Here is a 25,816-nt window from a genome sequence, read left to right on the forward strand (position 1 = left end):
TGGTGGTAGCATCTGGAATTTTGTATCACAGGGAAGTGGAGAGTCTCAGCTTCTGTTCCCAAAAGTCTCAGTTAGACTCCAGAATTTTCAGTTTATGCATAGATAAGTAATAATCAGACCTTTCCTGAAGTCAGCTTTGACACTTCTATTCAAAACAAGTAAGACAGCTTTAAAGGAAGAAGGGATTTGGAAAAGGGACATTTTACAGTTCTTAGATTTTTTTTTTTTTTTGTAATATCTATTTTTCTGTAACTTACGTCAAACTAATGGCAAATGGGATAAGATGAGCCAGAACTCAATAGAATGAGCTACGTAATTCACTCACAGCTTTAATGCTTGTTAAGCATTCACCTCAAATTCATGCCAGCAAAGACTACTCCACAACAGTATCCACTCTTGTTAGATTGCACGGTGCTGCTATGGAAGATTGAAATGCTCGAAGCCTCTAACACAAGCAAGCGCCTGCCAGGGATGGTGGACAGGTACCTAGTGGGATTTAAAATCTGACCCAAATCCACCATTTAATAATAAACTGCAGGAAAAGCTAGTATGCTATTTGCTCTGTTTTTTGTTTGTTTGTTTTGTTTTGTTTGATTGTTTTGTTTTGTTTTGTTAAAATCATATGAAAAACATGTCACAGTCAGACCATTTGGATAGCTACAAAAAGTTCATTTCCCCATTTTCAGTTACCCTGTCTAGTACAGAGTAGTAGCTTCTTCACCGCAAGCAAAGAATTCGTGTAAAAGCAGTAAGAAATGATTCATTTTATTGAATATTAGCACATGAATTGTTCAGTCTATTCCTAGCAGAAAGCATCCATGCTTTAACTGCCAAATTTTCGCTCTCCCTCACACGCCCCCTGAGGGCACTGGGCTGGGGCCGGGCCTGCCCTGGGCCCGAGCGCGGCCCGAAGCCGGGGCCTCGCGTGGCGGCGGCGGCCGGCGCCGCGCAGCTGCCGCCGGGGGGCGCCGCGGAGCCGCGGCCGGTGGGGCCCGGCGGGCCGCTGGTGCTGCCCCCGCCTGGACCGGGCCTCGCCTGCGGCCTGCGCCCCGCCGGCCCGCCCGGGCTTCGCATCGGCATCGCAGCAATGTCGTCCCCTGCCTCATATGCCGCCTGTTAAACGCGGTTTTATTTTTCCATTCTGCGGTAACAGCGAAGAAATTCTTGCCCGAGCTATTTTTGGTCCTGCTGGAGCCACACGCTGCTTCCTCAGGCCTCAAGGCTCATTGTTTTTATTCACTCACATGAAACAATTGCAGGCCTCATAGAACGTATTTGTTTTCCAGTTCCTGAAACCATTATCACCTTTTCCTGTTCCCCTTGAGAAAATGGGCCCTTGGTACTGGGCCAGGCTGCATTATTTAATTTCCTGCACACTTTGGGTGAAATCATGACAAAGGCGGGCACTTTTACTGAAGGGAAACAAAACCACTGAAAGAATGTGGAAGAAAACCTTGCTATGGAGGAAAAAAAAAAAAAAGGCTAATTGCGTAACCCTGGAGGAATGAGGCACTGTGAGTCACAGCACACACAGGCTCCAGGCTCCTTGGCTGGCCGAGCTCTTGCCCATTGTGGGGAGGTTGCCAGGCCCAGACTGTATCTACTGCAGTGAGCCCTGCTGGGGGGATAGCATGGGATATAGAAGGGTGTATCGAGCTCATGGCAGCCTGCAACAGAAGCATTAAAAATCTCCTTACCTGCATTTTATTGCTAATGACACCACTCAGTCCAGCCTCTTCTAGGTCCACCAGGAGGCTTGGGAGATGGGAAGACAGGCTCCCTGCAACACTCTGTGCCTCCTCGGCAGACCTCTTCGCATGGTCCATACTTCTTACTCCTCTCACCATAATTTTCTTCCAGCTCCTCTTCAGTCCAACACCTTTCACCCTCTGAAATTGGGAGTTGAGTTCATCTCTTTCCTGTTTGTCTTCCAGTTTAACCTTTTTAGTCTATGGGTCTTCTACGTGCTATTACAAATTGTGATAGTACTGTAAGGGTGAGAAAAAAGAGACACATGCTTTGGGGATGTAAACTTGTTTATTTTCCTTAAAGATTGTGTGGGTTAGTAAGTTTTCATTTTAAGTTTGAATTAATTGTAATTCAGATGTAACTACATGCACGTCTAGGACTCCTGGCTTTTTTCGTCAGCTTCGCTACCAAATGGTTCAGAGAACATGACAGTTCCCAGGTTTATTTCCACAACAACCAAATAATTCTCAGCACATTTTATCCTTATTTTGGATGGAAGTGTTAGAAAGAAAGACGACAAAGAGAATGGCGGTTGCTATCTTATCAGTGGGAAGAAGAAGAGACGTGTTATGATAAAGGATAGGCTCTCAGTAATGCACTCTCTCTTCTTCCTGCAGACTACACAAGGCCACACACTGCCTATGCAGCCACCTCCTACATAATTTCCTTGAAGGTCAATCTAGCTAACTAAATTTGATGGTTTTTCCGGAGCTATCAGTCTCACTCCTACTAAACACTTCTAGCCTGGAGCTGATGTTCTTCCATCACTCCATTAAACTCAGTCTCTTGCAATTTATCTGTTGTATTTATGAGCAAATCTGACAACACTAAGCATGTGTTTCAAAGTTTATGAGCTGATGGGTTTCACAGAACCGGGAGATGCAATTAGCTATGTGCATAGCATCTGACAGCAACTCCTCGCAGGCCTGCCAATCACAACGAAGCCCTTTTGAGAACGTATGTGTTGTTTAGATCTGGTGTCAGGCGTGACGCATTAGGCAGGCTAGTGAAAAGTTGGATGACTATGAACTCTGAACTGTTCACTTGGGAGACGCAGATCCTACAGACCTTCTGTGTGGGAGAAGAAAAAAAATGAAAAAAGAAAAACAAACAACAACAACAAAAACTTGTTTGCAGTTTCCTGATGTCAATAGAAATAACAGCTGTGAATAAAGATGCTTTTTAGTTACTAGCTTGCAAAATTATGCCTGAAGCTTTGACTTCCATTTTTTTTTATTATTTTTTTTTTCAGTTTAGAATGTTCTGCTCATTTTCTGTCACATGCCAGGTATAGATTTACAAGAAAGCATGCAGCTGCATTGGTACTGACAAAACTGTGAAGCAGCAGCGTGTACCAGAAATTCAAAATTCAGTCCAGGAGTCAAAATACTTTGGCCACCTGTGCTTAATTGTGCTGTTACCACAGCAAGGCTGTTTTTCATATGATTTGTGTAACACTCAGTATTGAATTAAATCTTGGAAGTACATTCTCTACTGCAAAATAGCTTTTTGTGGTTCAAATACTGTTTGCAAGAAAATCTCCTCTTGTCATGTCATGTCACATGCTGAAACAATGGCAAAAAGATAAATCACTCAAAATCTAATTTTAACTGCTGCGAATTTTGCAATAGGTTCACTAATTCCTATAAGTTTAGAACTTTTTTTTTTTTTTTATAACATACAGGCAGATATCTTAGAGATTTCTGATGCAACCTTCCCTGGCATTCCTGGGCTCTATAAGCCTAATGAAGCAGGGTATGAATCTCTCCAAAAGGGTTGCTTACTCCACCCTTCCTTTGTTTCAAAGTCATTTCTGATTTTTCGCCTTTAGGGTTATTTTTAATGTTAGATCATTTCCATTGTTTATCTCCAGAAAAGCGTTTCCAGGCCATTTTGCAGTCATCACTATTCTGGGAAGGCCTATGAACAGATAAAGGTTATATGTTTCCCAGGAAGATGTGGTCAGAAATTTATGAATAACTGCCATCAGCATCACACACCTCTGCCTAATTCCTTTACTCTTTAACAGTTTTCTCCCTATTCATTTTCAATGCTAAATCCATCAAAGATTTCCCTGGGGGCTGAATGTATCTTTCCATGCCAAGGTCTGATAAAGAACGCACCGAGGAAATAAATAGGGTAATGCTTTTAATGTGGACAATGCTCGGGAGCCAAACTTGGAGCCAAGAGCCTGGCAGCTGCACAAGGCATCCCTACAAGTGGCCTCAGGAAACACAGATCCCTCTGGATGCCTGAAAATCCTGAGGAATTTGCCATAAAAGATTTACGAGCTGCTCCATGATGGGCATCCCTCATTCCTGAGCAAATGGTCAGGAAGGAACTCTGCCAAGGGTTGTTCCCTTTTAGCTACGCCCTCTCACAGCGTCTCTTGTGGGGATGGACCAAGAAGTAGTGTTTGTAGGAAAACCCTTTGGCTGGCCAAGACTTGGAATGAACCTGCTTGCGGTCCTCTGATCTGTACACGCCACCGCTACTTGATATGAAGCAGGGAACAATCTCATGTGACAAACAAATATAGAGGAGGAATGAACAGCCTGAGCTTCATCCCACCGGCTTGCCTCTGTACCAAGAAAAGGCTTGCAGTATTAACACCGTTACAAAGGTTACAAAGTGTTGTATCTATGTACGTGCACGAGCGCACACGAACAAGTACGTGTGCTCTGTGTTCACAGGGATCGTCTTGCTGGGTTGTAGCCAAAAGGTGTCTGAAAGTAGGGGGTGCAAGAAGTTGAGTTGACTATGTGTGTATATACGTTTTATATGTTTTATATATGTGTATGTATATATATATGATTTGTTTGACAGTAAGAGCTTCCTCCTAAATCAACCTAATCTGAAATGTTGTTTACAGAGGGTAGGTTAAAACCAGTTGCCCACTGAAGGGCTGCAAGAAATCTATTCAGCCAGCAGGGGAGGGAGAAGATCTTGGTAGCTGCTGTTGTTTTCCTGATGAATAATTATGCCACCTCCAGCTGACTGCCGAAGACCCTTTCTTTAAAAACCATATGTCCTCTCTAATAAAGCTCTCATCACACCTCCTTCAGGCTTGCCTCGCTCTGCTGTACTTATGCCTGATTTCACTTGGTTTGTGCAGCGGTGTGGCTGCAGGATGATGGCTTCCCTTAGCTAGTGCTTAGTGAAAATGTGGCCTAGAGAAAAAGGCACGACTGTCTGGGACAGCCTGGGTCTGTGCTTCAGTGATTCATGGAATGCTGCTCACTGGGTAGCTCAGATGGGTTTTCTTTTTAAATAGCTCTTTAAAGGGTTGCTGGAATGCAGGTTACGTTAGAACTGCCATAAAGTGGCAGTGTTTCAGGGCACTCCCCCCCAGATTAATCATTTTCACATTCTGAAATCTGTCAACTGGTACCTTCAGGCATTGCCAATTCAAGCAAATGCAAAAATAGTAGTCACAACACCTCAGGGGATGATTTCATCAGATCTTCTGCACTAAGCAGGTCGGACTTGCTCAATATTCATCTGGGAGACCTCCAGAGAACAGAAAGAATACAGGAAGGAGCAGATTTTGTGATGCGGCTGAGATCTCATGCCAGTATAAATCATAAGACGTCTCTGGGAATTTAAACCTGGCTGCTCAAAAAATGGCACCGCTTTTTCGGAGGCTGACCTATATTGGTGATGAGGCGGTGTGTGACTAAAGATGCTACCTTCTGAAAGGGATTTCAGACTGAGATCCTGTAGTTCTTTTCTCAGATTCAGGTTGTTAACTATGGCCGCATTCCATCTCAAGGCAATGAATTACATACTGTTTCCAATAGTCTCGAATGTCAAAATTATTCTTCACACCTCCTACTAAAGCACACAGTCACTGCCATATTCCACTTCAGACAAGGCTGTATTCACTGAGGAGCCTTACATACGCAGTTGGTAAAGGCGTTGAAATCAGACAGAAATGTAAAGTTAGTGCTCTGTTTATTCAGAATGAAGCTGAAATCTAAGAGAGATCCAGGGAAACTGCCGAGGCATCAGGGCCTCGGAACTAATCTGCCTGAGCAGGCCCTTGTGCTCGTATGAAATCCAGTCAAGTGAAATTGTGACTTATGTTCCTCAGCTCCCATAAGTGCGCGTTATGCTCAGCTTCTTCCCAGGCCTCCCCACAAAGTCATGGCTTCCTCCATAGCTCCCTGCAATAATATCCCCACCCCACGTTCTCTGTCCACATATTTTTAGCCTGTTAGCTGTGCAAGACATAATCCGTGCCGTGGATAACATGAAGTTACATGCCTGTTGATAAGACAGCCATTTTATGACTGTTCTCCACACTGCCTCTTTGTGGGCCCTCATTTTGGCCTCTTTTCATTACCCCAAAATTCATAGGCATTTAATTTAATTTAATTTTAAAATTTTCCCCTTCTGACAATTGGTTTAAAACTGAAACCCTTTCCTAGGCTGGGACCCACCAATTCTATAGGAACAAGTTTCTTAGAGAAATGGCTAAAAAGAGCCACGAGAGAGAGGAAATCCTTTAAATGGAGAAAATGGTCTTGGGTGGACTCATCCTCATGCTATGAGAGCTTTGTACTTCAGACAGAGAGTTTTAACTGCAAACAAAGATCTTAATTAGAATTTTATCCCAGTGGTATCATGAATCATTGTTTGGGAGAAATTTCTTACAGTGAGGCACTGCTGTGCTGTACTTTAAAGAATGTGGTATAAATGCTGCTAAAATACTGTCAGCTTACTGTTTGGATTTTCTAATTTTAGCCTTGTTTATTATGTTTCATCTCCATGGCGTTTTTAGGCAATTCTTGTACCAGTAAGGCCAGCAGATGCCTCTTTGTTCACAGAGACCTTGCAGTCACTGGGACACTGATGACACTTCTCTGTGTGACTTCTGCATGGACACGTTCACAGAATTAGGCCCCGTAGTATGAAAGTGGACGCTGCCACAATTTTCTTGCAAGAAACGCTACCAGAACCATCCCTAGGAAGAAATTTAGGAAGAAAACCTCTTCAAACTGCACTCTGTCTCTAGCAATGGGAGCGTTAAGCCATTCAAAGTGATTTTTCAACCATGTTGAAGCAGCTGGAAGAGGTTAGCATAACGAGCCTGGGGCCCACCTAGCTGCTGAAAAGGTATATAGAGGGAATTTCTAGCTGGCAAGGGGAAAGGAGGGGAGATGGAGATAGTGTTGTTCTAGTAGCAAGTTACAAAAGGTTGCTATCAACAAGTTAGTAAAAATTCTTTTTTTTGTTAGTTCTTACAGAGTTTTTTGGTCTCTGTGAGTCTAATTTTAAATATTTTCTGCTTTTCTGCACTCCCTGATAACAAAAACTGATGTAGGAGCTCTTCTTCAGGGGAGAATCTCACTTTGGTCTCTGTATTTTGTTTTGAGAAAACCACAGGGGTTCAGAGTGTGTGAAAAGAGCTTACATACTGGAAAGGTGCAGCAGGCAGCTGAGACAAACTACAAGGGCAGGATTAACAGCACAGTGAGCTTCGTGGTTCAGCTGTTTGCAGGCCAGCAATTAGCATCCTTCACTCACTGTATTGATCTCTCCCCAAGCAGCACTGTGAAATACTACAGAGAGCCCTATTAGTCATAGAGGTGTGTATGTGGGGAAATGACACTTTTTTTCCCATTTCTTGGTATTTGAGGGAAAGAAGGGTGTTCTTTCACCCTGAGGGAGAGGGAATGGTGTGATGTGTGCCCGCGTCTGTCTGGAGAGGGTGCCTCCTGGAAGGGCAGCTGGACCTGGGAGTGTGTTGTACGGTGACCGTGATACAGGTGGGTGCAGGCTGTACCCTGGCACACAGCTGGGGCTGCACTTCGTGATGTGAATAATAACCTGCCAGCACAGCAGGGAGAGGAGGTCTCCTGGCATGTAACCTTCCCGCTGGTAGATCCTGCCTGATCTGCACAGAAATGCTAGAGAAAGTGTATGCTTCTTCTGGGGTCTGAAGAGGCTATGTTCCAGCTGGGAGTTGGAGTAGTGTACAGGGCTGATTTCAACGTGATCCCTTTGTAAGACTGAATCCGGTGTGACTTCTCACTAAAAGTTTTGGTGAACTGGGGAACAGAGCTGCTGGTGAGGGAGTCTGGTCTGTGAAAGATCTGGCTCTTGCTTAGAAGTTTGCTTAAAAACTGTGAAAAGAGCAGATAAGCTGCTACCAGATGTAAACATAATGGCAATGTACTCCGTGGAGTCTTGCAGTTGGTGAAAGCTATTCTACTATAACTAAGAACAAATCTAGAAAAAAACCAAACAACTCCTGACAGGTTTTATAGGAAAACTATCTTACAGTGAAACCCGGCTAGCAAATAGTATTGTAGAATGACTTTCTGCTTTCTATCATGCTTGTAAATGAGCTTACTTCTTATTTCTCATGTGAAAGAACAAAACACATTTATTGCCATTTATGATGATACTCGGTTCAGATAAGCCCCCTTTTAACCAGGTTGCAATTTCAAGCAAATGGTGGAAATAAAATCAGGACATAAAATTGTGCAAAGACAGCTAATGACCAAGAAGCAAATAAATATTTTAACTACTGCTTCTTCAAGAAATCAAAAGCTAGATACGTTTCTCTCCTAGGTTGATGAATTGCATGGTGAATCGAGTTTCGTCTTCTTCAATTTTATATTTTGTCAGAATTGTAGCTTTGGATACTGTGTCTAATCCACAGAAAGACATGTGTCGGCAAGATCTGAAGGTTGGGGTTGTAATATTGCTGTCTAGCTATAGATCCTGAGACAAGGAATCAATAGGGAGAAGTAAATAAAAGTTGGTGATGAGCCACAAAGGCCTAGTTTGTCAATCTTCATCTGAAAACAAACACTGTGCCCAACATGGAGACTAGAAGTACCAACTGTCCTAATTGTAAAGTGAGTAAATCAGTGTTTTTTTTTTTATTTTCTGCTGATTGTTTGATTAGCTACTTACAGCTTGGTATCAAACTGTGATGATGACTTCAATGAAAATTACAAGGAAGTGCCAATCATAAGCTTGTTTCTGGACATAAAAAAAAAAAATGCACCAAATTTAGGTAAAACTTTAACTTGGTTTTACCTCTCGTCCTAAATATCTAAGCTACCTTGTCATAAAAATTAGGAATTTTCTTGATAACTAATTTTAAAATTATAATTCGGGGTATTCCACAGAAGATGTCTGGTGGGGGGGAAAGTGTAAAGCTTAAGTTCCTTGAATGCAAAGGTAAAAGAGACTGAAGTGCTACTTATAGTCTAAAGCATGCTACAATATTATTATTAGAAATGGTAACACGTTGAAGTATTTCTGTGGCAGATTCCAGTGTTTTGTTAGTCTTGATTAACTTCCCATTCTAGTAATATCATACACTAAAAGAAAAAAAAAAAAGTGTATTTATAAGATTGGTCAAGAAATTGTCATCACCTCATCTGAGTATTTGGTATAATCTACATTGTACTGTGTACCACATATTGTACTGCCCTGATTTGGCAAATGCCCTTTCAGTCCGCTGGAGTGTGGCTTGAAGTAAAGAAAAACATTGCTGCATGTGATTAACAGATCATTCTTCCTTGGCCAAATCCGAACAGCCACATCTGTATTATGATGGCATATGCAAAGAGAACCAATAATATCCATTTGCTGCAGAAGTCTTTGAAATCACCTGCATATGTTAGGAGGGCACTTGATTGTGTACATATGCTGAGAATGTGAGGAAACTGGATTACTATCTGGCCAAAATAACAGTTGCAATTTTGAGTCGTCATCCTCCTGTGTACCGCTGGCTTATGCAGCAAAATGACTTCTTTACCTCAGTCTGGGCATACTAAATTATAAAAGAAATGCTGGATTAAAAATAGGTTGCTCTCCAGTCATCTGACTTAATGCCCCTTTTTAAATATTTTATCTAAAAATCACACATTCTTCACCAACATTGAGTTGTAATTTTCCTAGAGTACGTTCTTTTTCTTGTACAGGGAGTAATATCCATCACCCTAAAGAAATACTGTAAGGCTAAAGTAGGGTACAGAAGACAAGCCAGTTATTTGCTGTATTGCAGAGATTCAATGCATAGACTGAGTCTACTGCTGTTGCAAGATAGTTTGTTTGTTTCTCTTAAAAGCTAGTCATGATTTTTTTTGTACTTTGTTAATGATGCTGCCTACATCTGGCCTCATTATCAGTTTTACCTTCAGGCATGGATGGATTCCAGTAATATTATTTCCCATCTTGTGTCTTAATGTTTTCAGCCTGCCTGCATTTAAGTGGCTAAACAACGAAATTTAATTGTCCTCTCAAGCATGTCAGATTCTTTGGCTTATTTTACTGGACTCAGACTAAATATTCCCAGGACCCAGTTCTCTTGAACAGGGCTGTCTCTATTAAACTAGGTTATGCTGCTGTGGATCAGGGTAGAGCCAGTAATATTCTAGGAGCAGGGTTAGGGAATTCCGTCTTCTCATACAGGAATACTGTTTAACGTGAATCATTACTGTAAGGCTGAGGCTAATCTCTCCAAATTCAATCAATGGCTCCTAAAGAGAAGTATAAAGGTTTTTACAGCATTTAGTGCAGCCTTCAGGCACATTATTAATGAACGTTATCCCTCTTTCCTCCTTGCTGTGGAGAAGGTGAATGGCTTTTATGTAACGTTAATGAAACAGCAGCTGGAAGAACTAACGCTTCGTAATCCTGATGGTTACATTATCACAGTGTATTTATGGGTAACACATCCTAAGAACTCCATCTTTTAACAGCTGTGTTTGTAACTCTAAAAGGTATTTTGGCAAATGATGTTGTTGAAATATAGGCTTCATAGTTCTGTTTTCTTCTGAGTCTACTGTAAATGATGCTTGTCACAATTGGCTTTGTTCCCAACAGAGGGAATACCTTCTCCTCACCCATGACAATCTTCTGTGATTTTTTCTGGTTCTTGTTTTGTTTTTCATCCCCTCTGACATCCTTTTTTCCTTTCAGATTTCCACACCATTAGACAGTATTTTTTAAGTTCCTCTGCAAAATACCATGAGCAGCCACTTATTCAGAAATACAATATTTGAATAAAAAAGATCAAAATTGTTTGTTAATAACAGAGAAGAGAACCGATATGGTTGGGGGTTTTGTGTCCATCCCTTCTGCCTACTCCCCTGCTGGGGAAACAAACAAAAAAAAAAAATAGATCAACTACATCTGTTTTGAGTCAGTCGCTTCTATCTTCTGGTTTTCCAAGAATAGCCAGATGCTGCCATTGGTTAGCTAGCTGTTGGGGAGGAAAACGCGGGCTGTGCCAGTAGCACAGTCTCTTGAAAACACGGGTCCAAATGTGTGCTCGCTGTGAGTCATGGCTGCGTGTTTGGGTGTTTTGCACTGCAATTCCTCCTCGTTAGGGCGGATGAGCTCCCGGCCTTATACCTGTTGGAGGGGAGAGGGGCTGGGTGGGGTTCAGGACAGAACCTGGGGGGCTTCTGCCACAGGAGTGATGGTATAATAATGTGCCTTTAAAGCTAGTTTTCCCAAAACATGACTGTAATCAAGTCGTTTAATGAAGGATCTTCAGCACTATGTACCTGTAGGTTGTGAAGTGCTCGGAGGCGCTCTCAACCCCCCTTCCCTAATCTTCCTTTCCACCTGATGCAGGGCGTTGGGGATGTGCTTATTTAGGGCGAAGCTTGAAGAGCTGGGGCACGATGAGCGTTAAGGACCCAACTGACTTTGTGTGCGGTGAAAACACTAAAAGAACACTAAAAGGAGCCGTGTGGCGGGGGACAAGGCACTCTGGGCGCTTGGTGAGCTCTGGCACTGACAGGAAATGGACGTGCAGTGAGAAGGGGGAGGCGATTTTCTTTCTTTTATTTCACAGAACCAGCTGCCCGACCCTGAGGGCCGTTTTCCAGCGGGCCTCACCCCACCACCACCACCACCACCACCACCCTCCCCCCTTCCCTCCGCGCCGCCGGGGGGCGCTGCGCGGGGCCGTGCGCAGGCGCGGTGCGGCCCCCTCCGCAAGGGCTGCCGGGCTGCCGGCGGCGCGGGGGCGGGCGGGCGGCCCGGGGCCCGGACATAAGATGGCGGCGGCGTTGCTGGGGAGGCGGCGGCGGCGCTTGCGGCCGTGCGGGCTGTCGCGGAGCGCGGGCGGTGCGCGGCTCTGCCCGGGCTCGCAGGGCGGATAGAGCGGGGCCCGGCGGGCGGAGCAGGCGCCGCCATGGGCTCGCAGGTGCTGCAGATCCTGCGCCAGGGCGTGTGGGCGGCGCTGAGCGGCGGCTGGTACCAGGACCCGCACCAGGGCGCCGGGGTCAACGCGCTGCACCTCTACCTGTGGCTCTTCCTGCTCGGCTTCCCCTTCACCCTCTACATGGTGAGCGGAGCGGAGCGGGGCCGCGCCGCGGCGGGGGGCTGCTGGCCTCAGCCCTGCCCGCGGGGGCTGGCGGAGCCGCCGGCCCTCGGGACGGGCAGCGCGAGAAATCCCCGCTTGTGCCGGCTGCGGGGCGGCCCCGGCGTTTTTGGGGTGATTTCGCGTTAAATGTACCCGGTGCTGGGATCGCGGTGATTAAAAGCGCTGACCTTCAGAGCTAGGAGTGCTCCCGGTGTGTGGAGTTGGCTTCAGGAAGGGTGCAGCCAGCTGTGGCAGGAGGAGGCTTCTTTCTGTTGCCCCTCCTGTGTTGTACATAAGTTAAAGTACTAATATTTCGCCTCAGGTTTCTCGTTAGAACAATGTGATCATTTTGGGTGTGATGGGACCCGTCCTGGGCGTGACACAGAACGCAGTTTGCAAATCTGCCAGGTCCAGAGGCTCTGGGAACATAAAGTAGAAACTGCCTTGTAAAAAAATATGAGCTAGCAAATGACACCTTGGAGGAAAAACTCCGCACGAGCGCAGTTGTGAAGGTTTAGAGCTCTTGGGCCTGGTGTTTGCTTTGTGAAAAAAGCAATATTTAGATCTGGAATGTGAAATGCTGCGAATTAGCTACTGTGGGAGAGGAGGTTACAGCCCCGTGCAGTTCTGAGTTCATACTGCTGTGTCTTGGAAAAGGTAGCTCCAAGGCTTTTTGTTTGAAAACTTTAGACTGCTGGCAAGGAAACCGCAGGCTGAGACAAACTGCTTTTAAAACCAAAGTTGATGTGACAACAGTTAGATAAAACTTTCCACTAAGCAGATCCACCCGCAATAAAAACTGAGAATCTGTATCTACTCAGAGTTCTGCTGAAGATGGGAAGGAGAGAGACCTCCTGGTCTCAAATGCAGCTTTTTCAGAAGTAGTTCTCTTCTGTTTGGGAAAAATAGTTTGTTAGCACAGCAGAATAGGTAGTTAGTGCTACCTTGCACTGAAGGCTGCTTATAAAGGTAAAGTGAACTATGTGCCGCATGGCAGGAGACTTTTGAGGAGGGTCTGATTTATTTAACATGCCAGTCTGCTGTCAGCTGATAAATCCAGACCAGTGTTGGGATCTCCTGCTGCTCTCGAAGCAGCAGTTGGGTTTCGGTTGCTCGTAGTATGGGGTAAACTTCAGTGTTTGCTTAAACTTGTTTCTTTCCCTGTGCACAGGGAAAAGATGAGCAAAAGCAAGCTGCTTCAGGTTTTGTTGAGGTCAGAGAAATTCTCTTGCTTCATAGCTCTGGACAAGTTAAAGATGCAACAACAAGTGCCAACTTCCCTGAGAAAAAGTAGGGAGATTAGTCACAAGTTGAAGCAGATTGAATCGTATTTGGCTGTTTTCCCTCTTTCCACCCTCTGCAGTTTAAGTGTTGTCTAGACATAAACTAAACAGGCAGAACAGTGATGGTCATCTTAGTCCTTTAGCATCTCTTAACTTCTTGTCAGGCTAAAAAGGGGTAAATGTTGCATAGCTGTAGGACGTACATAAATAAGCAGAAGTCGCTAAAAAGTCTTAGGTAATCGTAATCTGAATTCTGAGTGTGGCTCACTGCTGTGTAGGAGGGAGTTTCTAAGCTAGCTTCAAATGACTTGTTGCTGGCAGACAACCCTGTGTGTTTAAAAAATAAAGTATATATAAAGACCTAACATGCTGGCAGGTCTTACATTCCATATCAAACTACCTCACGTAAGGAATTCCAAGACCAGAGTGCTGCTTTGGTGCACGAGGGCAGCAGGAAGTGTAGATAGTTCCAAGTTGTTCAAGTAGCAACAAAGGCAGTAGAATCCCTTCAGAACTTAGCCAGTAACGGGTTCTCAAGACTGAATGCACCTTACATGAAGCTAATCACTTCTTTCAAGTGTTATTTGTTCCCAAACAGGATCAGAACGTGATCTTTTTTGACTCTGGCAATTCAGATGCGCTTGTGAAACCATAAAGACATGGTTTGTTGCACCAAGCGCTGATAATCTTCCATCTGTGCATTCAGCCCGTTGGTCCCCTGTCTTCAGAACAGAATTTGGTAGTGGTTGTGGTTACCAAGTTGTGTATCTGTGTGTTTCTTGGCTTGTGTGTGCCAGTGCTCGTAGGGCTGATGAGTTTAACGTGAGGTGCTAACCAGTTGAAGGAATTAGCAGCCAAATTTAGCTAGCCTTTTTTCCTTGCTCTGTTTTTTTTCTGCCTTCTGAGTTTGGACACATGGAAGTCTGTGGTCTGTGCCCTCGGTGAAGGAGAGCAGACAAACAGATGCATCCATGCATTGGTATTACAGATCAGGATGCTCTTGTTCTGTGTTTCTGTCATAAGAGCTGGTCCCTGGTTTTAGGTGAATCCAAAACTCAGGTTGGGAGAAGAAAATATGCCAGAACATGAGGAGACTGCACAGCTGGGTTGCAAAATACAGTGGTAGCGCTGCAAAAAGATGCCCTAAATCCAGAGGCTGATGTTGTGTACCGGTGTTGCAAGGGGGAGGAGAGGGGAGGAGGCTGCCAGAGGCTTCCCCGGCCGGAATGCTGTCCCGGCCCCACCACGTGTGCAGGAGGGGGCGAAGTCTTGGCTCCCGCACCTGGGAAACTTTGCCAGGGGCTGGTGATGAGCCAGGAGCGTACCTTGCTTGGGGTGATGGGCTCGTACCTACACAGCTCGTCTCTCAGGCGCATTTACACAAGAGTTCACTTAAGACTTCTGATTTCCTGACCTGTGTAAATAGCTATAGGAGTAGGTCATGCAAATGCAGCTTCGTGTGAAAGTCTTCTCTAGAGGAGTTCCCTGAGATAAATGTCGTTTCTTAAATGGAGAGTTTGAGTACTTGGCTGTGTGATGAGAACCCCTGTATCTCACGTTGTTCTAAGCCACATCTAGTGTCTTGGCTAGTACAGGTTTCGTTTGTATGTTCCAAGTTTCAGTCAAAAATTGGATAACTTGTAAGTGAACGTGCTTCCAGATAGCAGCAGTTCCTCAGGGCTCTGGCTGTTCATAAACAAACGGTGACAGATCTGCTGTTTCTGGATCATCTTTCCTCTTCTCCATTATGATTGTGTCTGTAAAATACTGGCCTTAAAATGCTGGAACTTCAGAGCATTTTACAAGGCAACTGTTATAGTTAAATGAATATTTGATTGATGTCACTTACATAAGGACTTCCAATCTGATTTGGACTGGGAGAGAGTCCTATGAATGTTCTTAACAGCTAACACCTACACCTCTATTCCCCAAGTAATTGGGAAACTTCATCTTATCTGTGGTGCCTAGCTAAAGCTGGATGTGTCTTGAGAAGATCCATAAAGTTGCCTTTGATTCTTCGTAAGTGCAGCACAAGCTGTGATGAGGTGGAACTTCCTCTGTTTCCTGGCACTTCTGTGTTTGAAATGGTGACTCAAGGTACAGACACCTTTGTGGTTTAAATGGGAGTGTTTTAAAGCCCCATGACTGGTGGTCTGAGGCTTCTGCTCTGTTCTAGGTTGACATCTGATGTCTAGGAGTGCTCAGGTGTTTGCCACCCACCCTGTCACAAAGGGCGTGCTGTGGCACAGCTGAGATGGCCTTGCAGCCTCTGTTTCCAGAAAGGACAGCCCTACCCCTCAGAACTGTGCACTGCTGCATCTTAACTTTATTCACTGCTCTTTATTTATCTGACCAACAAGTTTTACTCCCCTTGCATTAAACCTCAGGTGTTTCAGGAAGGTGCAGCAGTAGACCACTGGTTGCCAGTTACAGGTTTCTCCCTACCTGCCTAGGGGAGCAAGTACCCTGCTGCAGGGAGTGGGACCATGCTTTTCCTTGCCAGTACAGCAGACTTGCAGTTTTAGTTTAAGATCACACCCAAATCATGCCTTGTAATGTGTGCTTTAGAATAGGAGAGAGTAAAAATGGGGTACAGTTCTCTGCTCTGTGTATATAGTTTTTATCATGTAGGGGAAAGATGAAAGCCAGAGTAGCCAGTCTTGAAATAACTGATTATTTTGAGATAAGAGTCCACATATATCAGTATGCATTTCATAAGTTGTCTTGAAAGGTATAAATTTTGAAAGTGAATGCTGAGGGAAAGGTGTTAGAAAGCTGGTGTCTGCCCTGCTGCTTTCCTCCCCACCCCGTGTTCTTGACAGAACTTGACTTCCCTTTAAGGTACAGGGAAATACTTTTAGCTTAGAGTTGATCTAATTTTTTATTTGACTTGTTCAAACACAGGATGGCTGATGTTTTCAACAGAATGTAATTAAAGCAGGCAGTTTTTGTATGGTCATGTCTAGCTCTCTTTTCTCCTATTAGAGCTTCAGGTGCGACTGGTGCTGTTTGCTGTCTGTTTTCTTCTGGTGCCAATGAATGTGTCCTTAGTGATGTGCAGTAAAAGGAGTGTTTCTGTGAAATACTGCAGCAGGTACAGACCTAGAGCTTGTTAGCAGGCACTCACTAGTTATAACCTGAGGATTTTAGTCTGTTGGGCCCAGTAAAAATGCTTGTGAAATTTCTTATGAAAACAACTGCAATGAGAGCTAGCTGGAGACTTACAGGATTTCTGCATTCCTATTACAATCTTGACGATCCTGTTGTGTAGGATACTCACTTACACTGGTCTCAGCAAATGGGGTAAAATGTCACATACTACGTAAATTACACTATGGTTATATTAGGTTGGAAAGGATCTTCAGGATCCTCAAAGCTGACTCTTAACTGACTGGCACTACCAAGTGCCATCACATCCCTTAGTGCCACATCCACATGTCTCTTAAATGCCTCCACCACTGCCCTGGGCAGCCTGTGCCAATGCTTGGCCACCCTCTTCATGAAGAAATTCTTCCTAATGTCTGATCTAAACCTCCCCTGGTGCAGTAATGTCATTTTAAGTAGCCGTGGCTTGTGGAGAAAAGACCCCAAATGGAAGCTGGGTGTTTATAAGTTTGGCAAAGAAGAACAGGGAAGGCACCAGTGGTTTAGGTTGAGGTGAAGTAAAGCTACCTCTCGAGGCTAGGATGCAGAGAAGTTGCTGGTACCACGGGTAGTGCTGCTGTGCCACAGCATGAGGCTGAGCTGAGCTACGATCAGAGAGCAAAGAATGCTGGACATGCTCAAGTTTCTTCTATTCCCAGAATATACATCCTATCCAGAGAGGAGTAAGTCCTAATACATACAAAGAGTGAAAAATATTGAGTTAATTTATTGTGTTATTTTGAATACTCTGAAGTCCTGTGGAAATGGGATGTGAGGAAAAAGCACCCTTTAAATCTTTGTTGGGTTTGATGCAAGTTGCATTCATTTTCCATGTTTTGTATCTTGTTCTCAAAGCTTTCCTTTGCAGAAAGGGATCATAGATCTTGCATTTCACAGGATAACCTGGATACAGTGTGTGACCTGGCCGCTGATGGATAGGAGGAAAAGAAATTTAAGAGCTCTCCAGATAGCTAGAAAGTATAGGCTTGTCTCTTACGGACTAACTTTGGTCACGTAGTGTTAAGCTGATTGCAGAAATGGCTTCTGAACAGTGGGCGCTTGTAAAGGAGAGGCCAATCGAACTCGTGTTTGTGATTTGGTAGCAGACGGCTTAGCAGGTACAGGAAGATTAAACATTTTGCCAGAGTTAATGGGCTTGCCCGTGCTTGCAGAAAGCTAGCTGCCTCTGAAGCGTTGCGTTTCTGGAGGAAACCCTTGTTGTGTTGCTCCAGGGGTTATAGAAGCCGTTAGCATCGCTGCGGCTCCTGGTTGCTTATTGATGCCTTTTTTTGTATGTCTTTGTTTCCTCTTTCTCCTCCTGAGGTGGTGTTTGGTAAGTGAATCTTTCCCTATCCATGGGGTCTTGTCCAGCTCAGCATGAACCATGGCAGGCAACATCGAAGTCAGCATACCTCAGCTTAGTTTGCCTGTCCCCTTTCAAATGCTGTATTAGGTGTTGACTTGTTTTAGAGGATGGGATGTGGGTTAAACTTGATCTCTTTAAGAAAAGAAATCGTAACGAGTAACCTCCCCCCTGATAGATTCTAGACTCAATTATTTATACTTGCTTGGTTTGGGAAATGTTGTGTTGACTGATTGGTTTTGATTCCTGCCAGAAAGTCAGCAACCAGATTAGGGATTGGTTTTGTTCTGAAGTCAACAGTTGGTGCAGTATTTAGGAATAATTATTCCTTTACCCCTTTTGTTACTACAGTATTTTGTATTTAGAAATCTCTTCGAACAGTGTTTTTGCTAAACTCCCAGCTCAAACGACTTCCAGTTCTTTCAGGACATTCTCTTGAATATGTAGAAATACTAATGTTTTAATCACATCTCTGTCAAAAGTGACTAAAATTAGCTCAATGTGCAAGGTGTAGAGGGCTTTCTGTCGTACTTTCTGGTCATGTTCCCTTTCTGCAGCACGTGCATGGGCCTTTGATTGCCATAAAGACCCCTCAGTTGCTGAGGGTTATAAGGGAGGGTGAAGAGATGTATGAAACAAGCTGGGCTTAACCTTAAAATAGAGGTCTAAAAAGGCAGCTTACTTATTCTTCTCTTCTGCTGAGTTCATGTTTGTGCTGGATAACAAATGCTGTTCAATTCCTATTGTCATTTGTCTGTATATAGGCTTAAATGTTCAGAATGTGATATGAAACTACTAGCAGCAGGGTAAAGGACAGTGATGTAGCAGAATATTTGAGTACCCAACCCGGTGTTGCTTTTGTGAGGAACAAGGTGTGTTTGTGGGTGGCATCTGAGAATTAATACTTCATTTCATTTAGCGACTGGGCGAATGAAGTGGCAAAAGTATAAATGCAAATAAAAGGTGAATTAGAAAGGTAGAAGCCTTGAAGGGAAAACTGGAGCTTGACCAGTATCCTGAACGCTTCTCCAACAGCTCTCAGGCTGCGCTTAGTGTCTGCTGCTGAAGTGACTGATCTGTAAAAGCCTTGTGGGTCTCAGCAAAAGCTGTGTGAGAAGTCTTAATTTTAAGTGGAATTTCCTAAGTTGAATTTAGGACTGAGGTTATTTGTATGGCTTTTGGCCACCTCTGACACAGCTGAAAAGTTCTCTTCAGAAGATCTGCGTTGGCTGCCTTTCCTTGGGCATGTAATGGTCGAGTACAAATGCGCCTTGTAGCATGTGGTCTTGCAGGCTGATGTGGGCTTCTGCTTCAAAGTGTGAGCCATGAATGTAAACAGACCTCTTTTGTATGCAGGTAGGGGAAAGCTAGCCTTTTGTGACTGATCCATATCTCGTCATGCAAGAGTAGCTGTTGGAAGCTGACAAGCTAAGTTAAAACATCTAGTTGGGGTAGTTGAGCAATTTTCTCCCATCCACCATGCTGTCACTTTTTTTTTTCTCCAAAAAATGGAATTGATATTGTGTGCTAGCCCTAAAACAAAGTCTCACTCTGTGCTTAGCTTAGTCTTCAAGTTGCTTAAAATCTCTCCCTCTTGCTTAGAAAAAGTAATTGAAAATATGGTGACATAAAAATCATGCTAGCTGTAGATCTCCTAGTCTTGGCCCAACAGAGAACAAGAATGAGACTTAAATTTGGCTCTCAAACATGAGTGGTTAGTCTACTTAGCAAGCTACTGTGGTGCTTTGGTATCTTGTAGTCCAAGGTTTTTAAAAATCTTGCTGGACTTCTAATTATCTCCATGCAGGGTTTACCTTTATAGTGTGTATATGGCTTTTTATCTTTAATTTTTAATAAGTTCACAATATCCTGAATGAAGGAAACTGTTAAACTCCAGGTGGCTGTATGTATTCATATGGATGTTTGATCTCATATTCACTAACTCTTCTTCTGCTCTTCTTTTGAAAGGCCCTTCCTTCTTCCATGATGATAGTAGCTGTCTACTGCCCGGTAATAGCAGCACTCTTTATCGTTTTGAAGATGGTGAATTACCGCTTGCACAGGGCGCTGGATGAGGGAGAAATTGTGGAGAGGAATGCCACTGAGCGTATGGACAGAGGTGCAAAAACAGAACAAAGCAATGTTTCGGCCAAGAGGAAAGACAGCAATGGGCCCAGGTAAGGTGTCTGCCAATGCTTGTAACTGTTTATTGTTTACAGCAGTAAACACTTCCATCAGATGTGTAACCGGAATGGTGATCGAAATAACCAGTCCTTCAGAACCACAGAGGTCTGCATCTGTATTCCTCAGTGCTGAAGTGTAATCTTAAAGACCAGACTTTCTTATGTGTTAGGTTTGAAATGATGGCTTCATGTTAATTTCCTGGTTCTTCCCCCAGAGGAGTTCTAGAACAGTATTGAAAGCGTTGGAAGCATTGAAACAACAGCATGGAAAATATGTGCTGATTAGGTTGCTAAATACTTAATGAACGCAACCAGAACAAGTAATCTTATTTCAACAATAGACTTGTTTTTAAAAATCATGCTGTCAAAGACTACATGCTAATCATTTTATCACCAAAAGTAACATCTGATCTGGATTTAGTTTGCTTAGTTTTGTAAAAGCAAGATCAGAGGCAATGCTTGACTCCAGTTGTAGGCTTTCTTCGGAAGAACACTGTCCTCTCTACTCAGAAATCCTGGAATTGCTCAGCTCAGTAATGACGGTGATGTTTCTGAAGTACTGTCAATAGGAGGTGATTCCTTTCAACAGATCTTTGCTGTTGCCAGCATTAAAAAAGAGGCTTCCCTCCTCTGACCAGTCAATGTGAAGAGCAAAAGATGACTCATCAGCAAGGGCAGCCTAACCAGTCTGATCAGACTGCGGATGTGTTGTGAGCTCTGTTATCCAGGCCTCTGCTTGGCTGCAGTTAATTGAGGGCATCCTAAGAGTTAGACTATGTGAAATAAATCAATCTCGAATTCTTAGCTTCTTAAAGACCTTTCTCTTTTCTTCAAGTTTCAGGTCCTATGAGTTGTTTTCGGAGTGAGGGATTTGATAGACTGTCTTGACTTAAAATAGTTGTGTTGATGTTTTTTTTTTGTTTTAAATTAATACACCTCAAAACCCTGAAACTTTTAAATAGAGGCACTATGTTATACAGAAATGTAATTAAAAGAAGCCTCTTATCCTGTGTATTAGGCTTAACGAAAGGAAGTGTTCATGTGGTGTTCTTTAAAATCTTTAGCGTAGAAGGGAAAGGATTTCACTGTGCATAGGGGTAGCTTCTCTAGGGATGGGTCTTAAGTTCTTCTATATCTGCTCTCAGCTTAGTATTGCTCACAAAAACCATGTCTTCGATTCCTTTAAAGCTGGTATACAGTAACTTGCTGTATCAATCTTTTATAACCTGACCCTTTTTCCATTGTGTGTTTGGTAACTGAACCTGCTGACTTCAATTGTGACTCCATTGAGGTTACCATACACCCTACTAAAACTGAATTAAGTTGTTTTGGCAGAATGCTTGCCTAAATGTATACTAATGTTGATTCTGCTTAATAAAATTCATGGAAGTAAACTAGTGGTCTGTTCTGTGTGAATGCAACCTTGCTGATGTGTGTTTTAGATGTGGTCCTTGGATTGTAATTTTTTTATAAGCCATGTAGGTTTTGCTTCCAAAACAGTTGCCAGGACTTGGCATGAACTTTCTTGTTCTAGTATCGTGAATTATGGTTTGGATATTTCAGAAGTTCTGTTTTTTTCTGAGGAGCAGTGATTGTGGGCCAAGTTACTACACTATAAGCATTTGTGAGCTCAGACGTAGAGGTTAGTTTTCTGTGTGTCCTGCTTGCCAACTAAAGTTTCATTAACTTTATATGATCCTTGTTCCCACTTTCAGGTCTCTTAACTAGAACTGGGAACAAGGTCAATGCAGAAATTACGGAGTTACTTTTTGGTAAGTGGGATGTGCAGTATATACTAATCTTTGCCTGGAAGCTCACAAGAACACTGGGGTAACATTCAAACCAGTAGAGGAGATATAGGGTGAGGTTTGAATGTTGAGACTATGGAGTTAAATCAGAACAGTAATGGGAAAAACTTTTTTGAAGAAACTGTGTATAGGATTTTGTTGTAGTGTTTTTTTTGTTTTAATTCTGCTTTCCTAGCATAGGTAGGGTATAAGGGAGATAGGGTAATACAGTCTGCAAAGATGTACTAGATTTTTTCACCCCACACAGACCCTTATAGGGACCACTTCAGATATTGCTATTGATATTTTTGAGGAATTAAGTGATGGATTAGTTTCTGCTCCAAAAATGCATTGTCGATTCTGTTTAGCTTCTAAGAACTGCTCTTTTTTCATTCTGAAGAAAAGTTTATTTGTGAAATAGTGCTTTCAGGTTTCTGACAAAAATGGTGTGCTGTCATTTGGAGGCTTACATGGACTGCTTTTTTATCATCTGTTCACATTAGTGTCTGAATAGGATCAAACTCAGGAGGGTTTCTAATCTTTCAAAAAAAACCCACTAGCTTAGTTAAGCAAAGAACAACTTGCTGTTTCTTAAGAGGTGATTGTTTACCATTTCTCATACTCCTTGTGAATTCGAAATTCTCTAGTTAATATCTCTGAAAGAAGGTTGTGTGCTTCAAAGATAGGACTGAGTTGTTGTCTTGGTTCTGTAACTTCTAGTACGATTGACTTTATACTTGACAGGGTGGTGTTAATTACGCTTCAGCTTGTGTGGGGTTTCGATAAACCAAATAAATATTGGGAATACAGGCTCCTAATCTTGTGTCTGAGAAACAGTGCAAGTGTAAGCTGTTAGAGAGTATCAGTGGACCCAAATAGATGTCTTAAAACACTTAACTTGTAGTCTTGCATTTGAGGATAAGAACATGGCTTCTTGTGCCAGTGACTGCTATGACTTAGAGTAGGATAAAGAAAGCATTAACCTGGAGACGTTGCTGTCCTTGACATCAGTCAGTGTGGGAGAGCTGAATTTCACATGTACTTCTCCAAAAGAAAACTGGCAGCTGGAGCATGTGGTTTCTTAATTCATTGCCTTGGCGTTGCATACACTGCTTAAACAAGTAGAGCAAGGAAAAAAAATAAAAAATAAAAAATGGTAATCTCTAACTCTTGCTTATATCTCTATTTTTTCCTCCTTGCATTTTTTCTGTGCCTGGCAGACCTCTTCTTGATCTCAGAGTTGTTTTGCTTTTTTTTGAGTTTATAACTACTACTTCAAGCTTTAAAGAAAAAGTCTCTTAATACTTGAAATTGTTGTGATCTAGCATATTCAGTACACACTGTGATCCTTCTCATATAATAGCAACTTTACCTTTAGCCTGGCCTCATTTTTCTAGTCAAGTCTGGTCCATCTCAGTCTTTAACCGGGCCCATTCCGGGACTGTCTAAGTACCTGCAGAAAACAGTAAAGTGAGGAGGATATTTTTAACAATGAGGGTTTTTAACTCCCCTCACCCAGCCTTCCAGAAGATGATGGAGAATGCTTTCTTAAAGGCAGTATATTCTGAAGTCATATGTATTTCAGGTACAATTTCATGGGTCTGCAGGATGGAAGGAAAGGAGCTCTATGGGCAGAGGAAAATGTTCAAAAGAAAAGAATGAAACCCTCCTTCTGCTTTGTACTGAGATCAAAATTGTTCGTTCTAAATTCTCTCTGAAAGTTATGGTCTGAACATCAGATCTCTTCAGCTAATCAGCCTAAGTCAGGTATTAAACTGAATTAATTTAGGCTGGCAGCTTCTTAAGGCTTTCAGTTTGACACACTAATAAAATAGCTGCATGTAGTAAATGTGCAGGCTCTGGATGCCTCCTCTGCAGCAATCTTGGTTGCAGGTAGCTGGACATAATTTATTCACTCTTACCAGTTTGTGTAGTAACTTCACTGCTGTCTCGTTACTATTCTTTTCACTTTGCAAGCAACCATTTGCTCTAAGGTATAAAGTTAGCAAACTGTTAGAAATTGATTGTAAGACGTGATAGCAGGAACAAATAGCAACTGTGCTGGCAGTGAAATGACTCTTAAGGATGTGGGCTACAATGGCATTTGGAGTCTTCTGTGCGTACAATAGTTAATCCTGGAAATCTGTACTTCCTGCTTGTTCCTGCAGACGTTTCTGTTTTGTTTGTTACTAACTCTTGTTAATCCTTTAGTTTCTGTGTGCCGTCACAGAACGCAGCAGCTGTGCATAGACTCCTCTTGTGTTGTATTGTTGCTTATGCTGATACCTGGTGGTTCACTCTTAAACAAAATTGCCTCCTCCCCTCGTCCCTAACTATCATTTGGAGTGTTTCTGAATAAATTACTCAAACGAGGAAGAAACTTCTTTTTTTTTTTTGTGAAAGGCATTATATGTTATTTCTGTAGAGATAATAATATAAGCTGAACTTATATGTTTAAGAAGGTTTTAGTTAAAACTAAACTTTTTATTATGCCCTTAAGTGTTCTTAAAATGTTTACTTAAGGCATTCTCTGGCTACAGCTGATGGAAATTAAGCTGAATTCTGCATCTTGTGTTTTTTGTTTTTACCTGATTCTCCTTTAGCATTATTGATAAGATTAGGTCAGAAAGGGCTTGGTAAACAATCAGCAATAAGAGCATGCTTATGTCATGCTGCTGAGCTGTACCAAAATGGTAACTCTTTTTGATTTGCTGGACTTGGACCAGGACCATATTGTTCTGCTGAGTCATGGCTGGTTGTCTCTTAAGCTGGCTTATTTTTTACTAATGTAATATATTCTGAACTACAGAGATGACTGTTTTTAACCCTTCGATGTAGGAACATTCAGGTTGTAGAGTTAGGGATTGAGTGGCCTCTGCATGATCTGGAATGGTTCCCAGGGTTGTGCCCCAACATTGTGCTCTTTTCTCTGAGATTACAACAGCTTGAAATGTCATACTAAGGTATAAATTGTGTTTCAGGTCCTTCAGTCTATTGACATAGTTTATAATACCCTAGCTTGATGTTCTTGCGTTTAAAAAAAAAAAAGCTATTACGTGTCGGACTTACTGCATCTATGAGACGAGCTGTATATTAACTAAGGCCTGCTGTGCTTCCTGTCTGTTTCTCGTTCTCCAGAAGTAACACAGGGTTACATCTTTAGTTTCCTTTTCCAAAGGGAGAAGGATCAGACACGGATTATTTCTCCAGCAAAATGCTGGAGTGGACTTGTCACAGGCCCAGCTTGCTCTTGTCAAAGGCAGGTGTTTACAAAACAAACTGAATTATGGTGAATTATAATTTGGTGATGTTGGTCCAGAAAATACTTTTAAATCAATACTCATTAATCTTGAAATGGTTAAATCACTAGGACATATAATATATGTATTGCAACTTAAAATGTTTCTTGGTAGGGCATGCCAACTTTCTGAAGAATTCTTCCTGGTAGGAAGAAGTGGCTTGTGCCCTTAGGCCCTCTATCTTTGTGCCTTTCCAATAACTTTCACTGAGAGCGTGTGGCTACTTGGTTAACCCATCCTTACTTTTGCTCCTAGGTCCAGTCTAAGGTAAACTTTTTCATCTGGATAATGGCAAATCCCTTCAATTGGACTCTTTCCCCTGCTTTTTTATTTGGGACTTTTTCTGATTTCTGGATATTCACTTCTGGATAGATGATCCAAAAGTTATGTGTGTCTGCGTGTAGACAGGGAGAGAATTCCATATGCCAGCATTTCCAAATACGTATGAGTTCCTAATTCTTCACACTTGTGTTCTGGCCAGTGACAGTGAAGCTGCAAGAAAGCAAGCAGCTTCTGTACTAGGTAATGAGGTGTTCCAGCTCTCCTGGAGGTTTCTGCATCACATTGGCAGTATTTATCTAAAGAACTGGGATTTATTTGAGCTCCTGACATTTGAAATTTAAAAAAAAAAAAAAAAAAAAAGTTTTGAATTGCTACTCAGTGTAG

At 42.7% G+C, this 25,816-nt stretch overlaps 1 protein-coding gene across 4 annotated transcripts in view; it reads left to right on the top strand.

The window, feature by feature from the left end:
* Positions 1-11,771: 11,771 nt before the first annotated feature.
* PCNX1 (pecanex 1) overlaps positions 11,772-25,816 on the top strand; it is an 86,048-nt gene continuing 72,003 nt past the window's right edge. For all 4 annotated transcript variants that reach the window (XM_084287680.1, XM_084287681.1, XM_084287682.1 and 1 more), the window contains exons 1-2: positions 11,772-12,073; positions 19,850-20,058. In XM_084287680.1, coding sequence (XP_084143806.1) covers positions 11,921-12,073; positions 19,850-20,058 — 362 coding nt within the window. In that variant the 5' untranslated portion in view covers positions 11,772-11,920. The remainder of the gene's footprint in view (positions 12,074-19,849; positions 20,059-25,816) is intronic.

Source organism: Netta rufina (genome assembly GCF_964035555.1).
Source record: "Netta rufina genome assembly, chromosome: 5".
NCBI classification, from domain to species: Eukaryota; Metazoa; Chordata; class Aves; order Anseriformes; family Anatidae; genus Netta; species Netta rufina.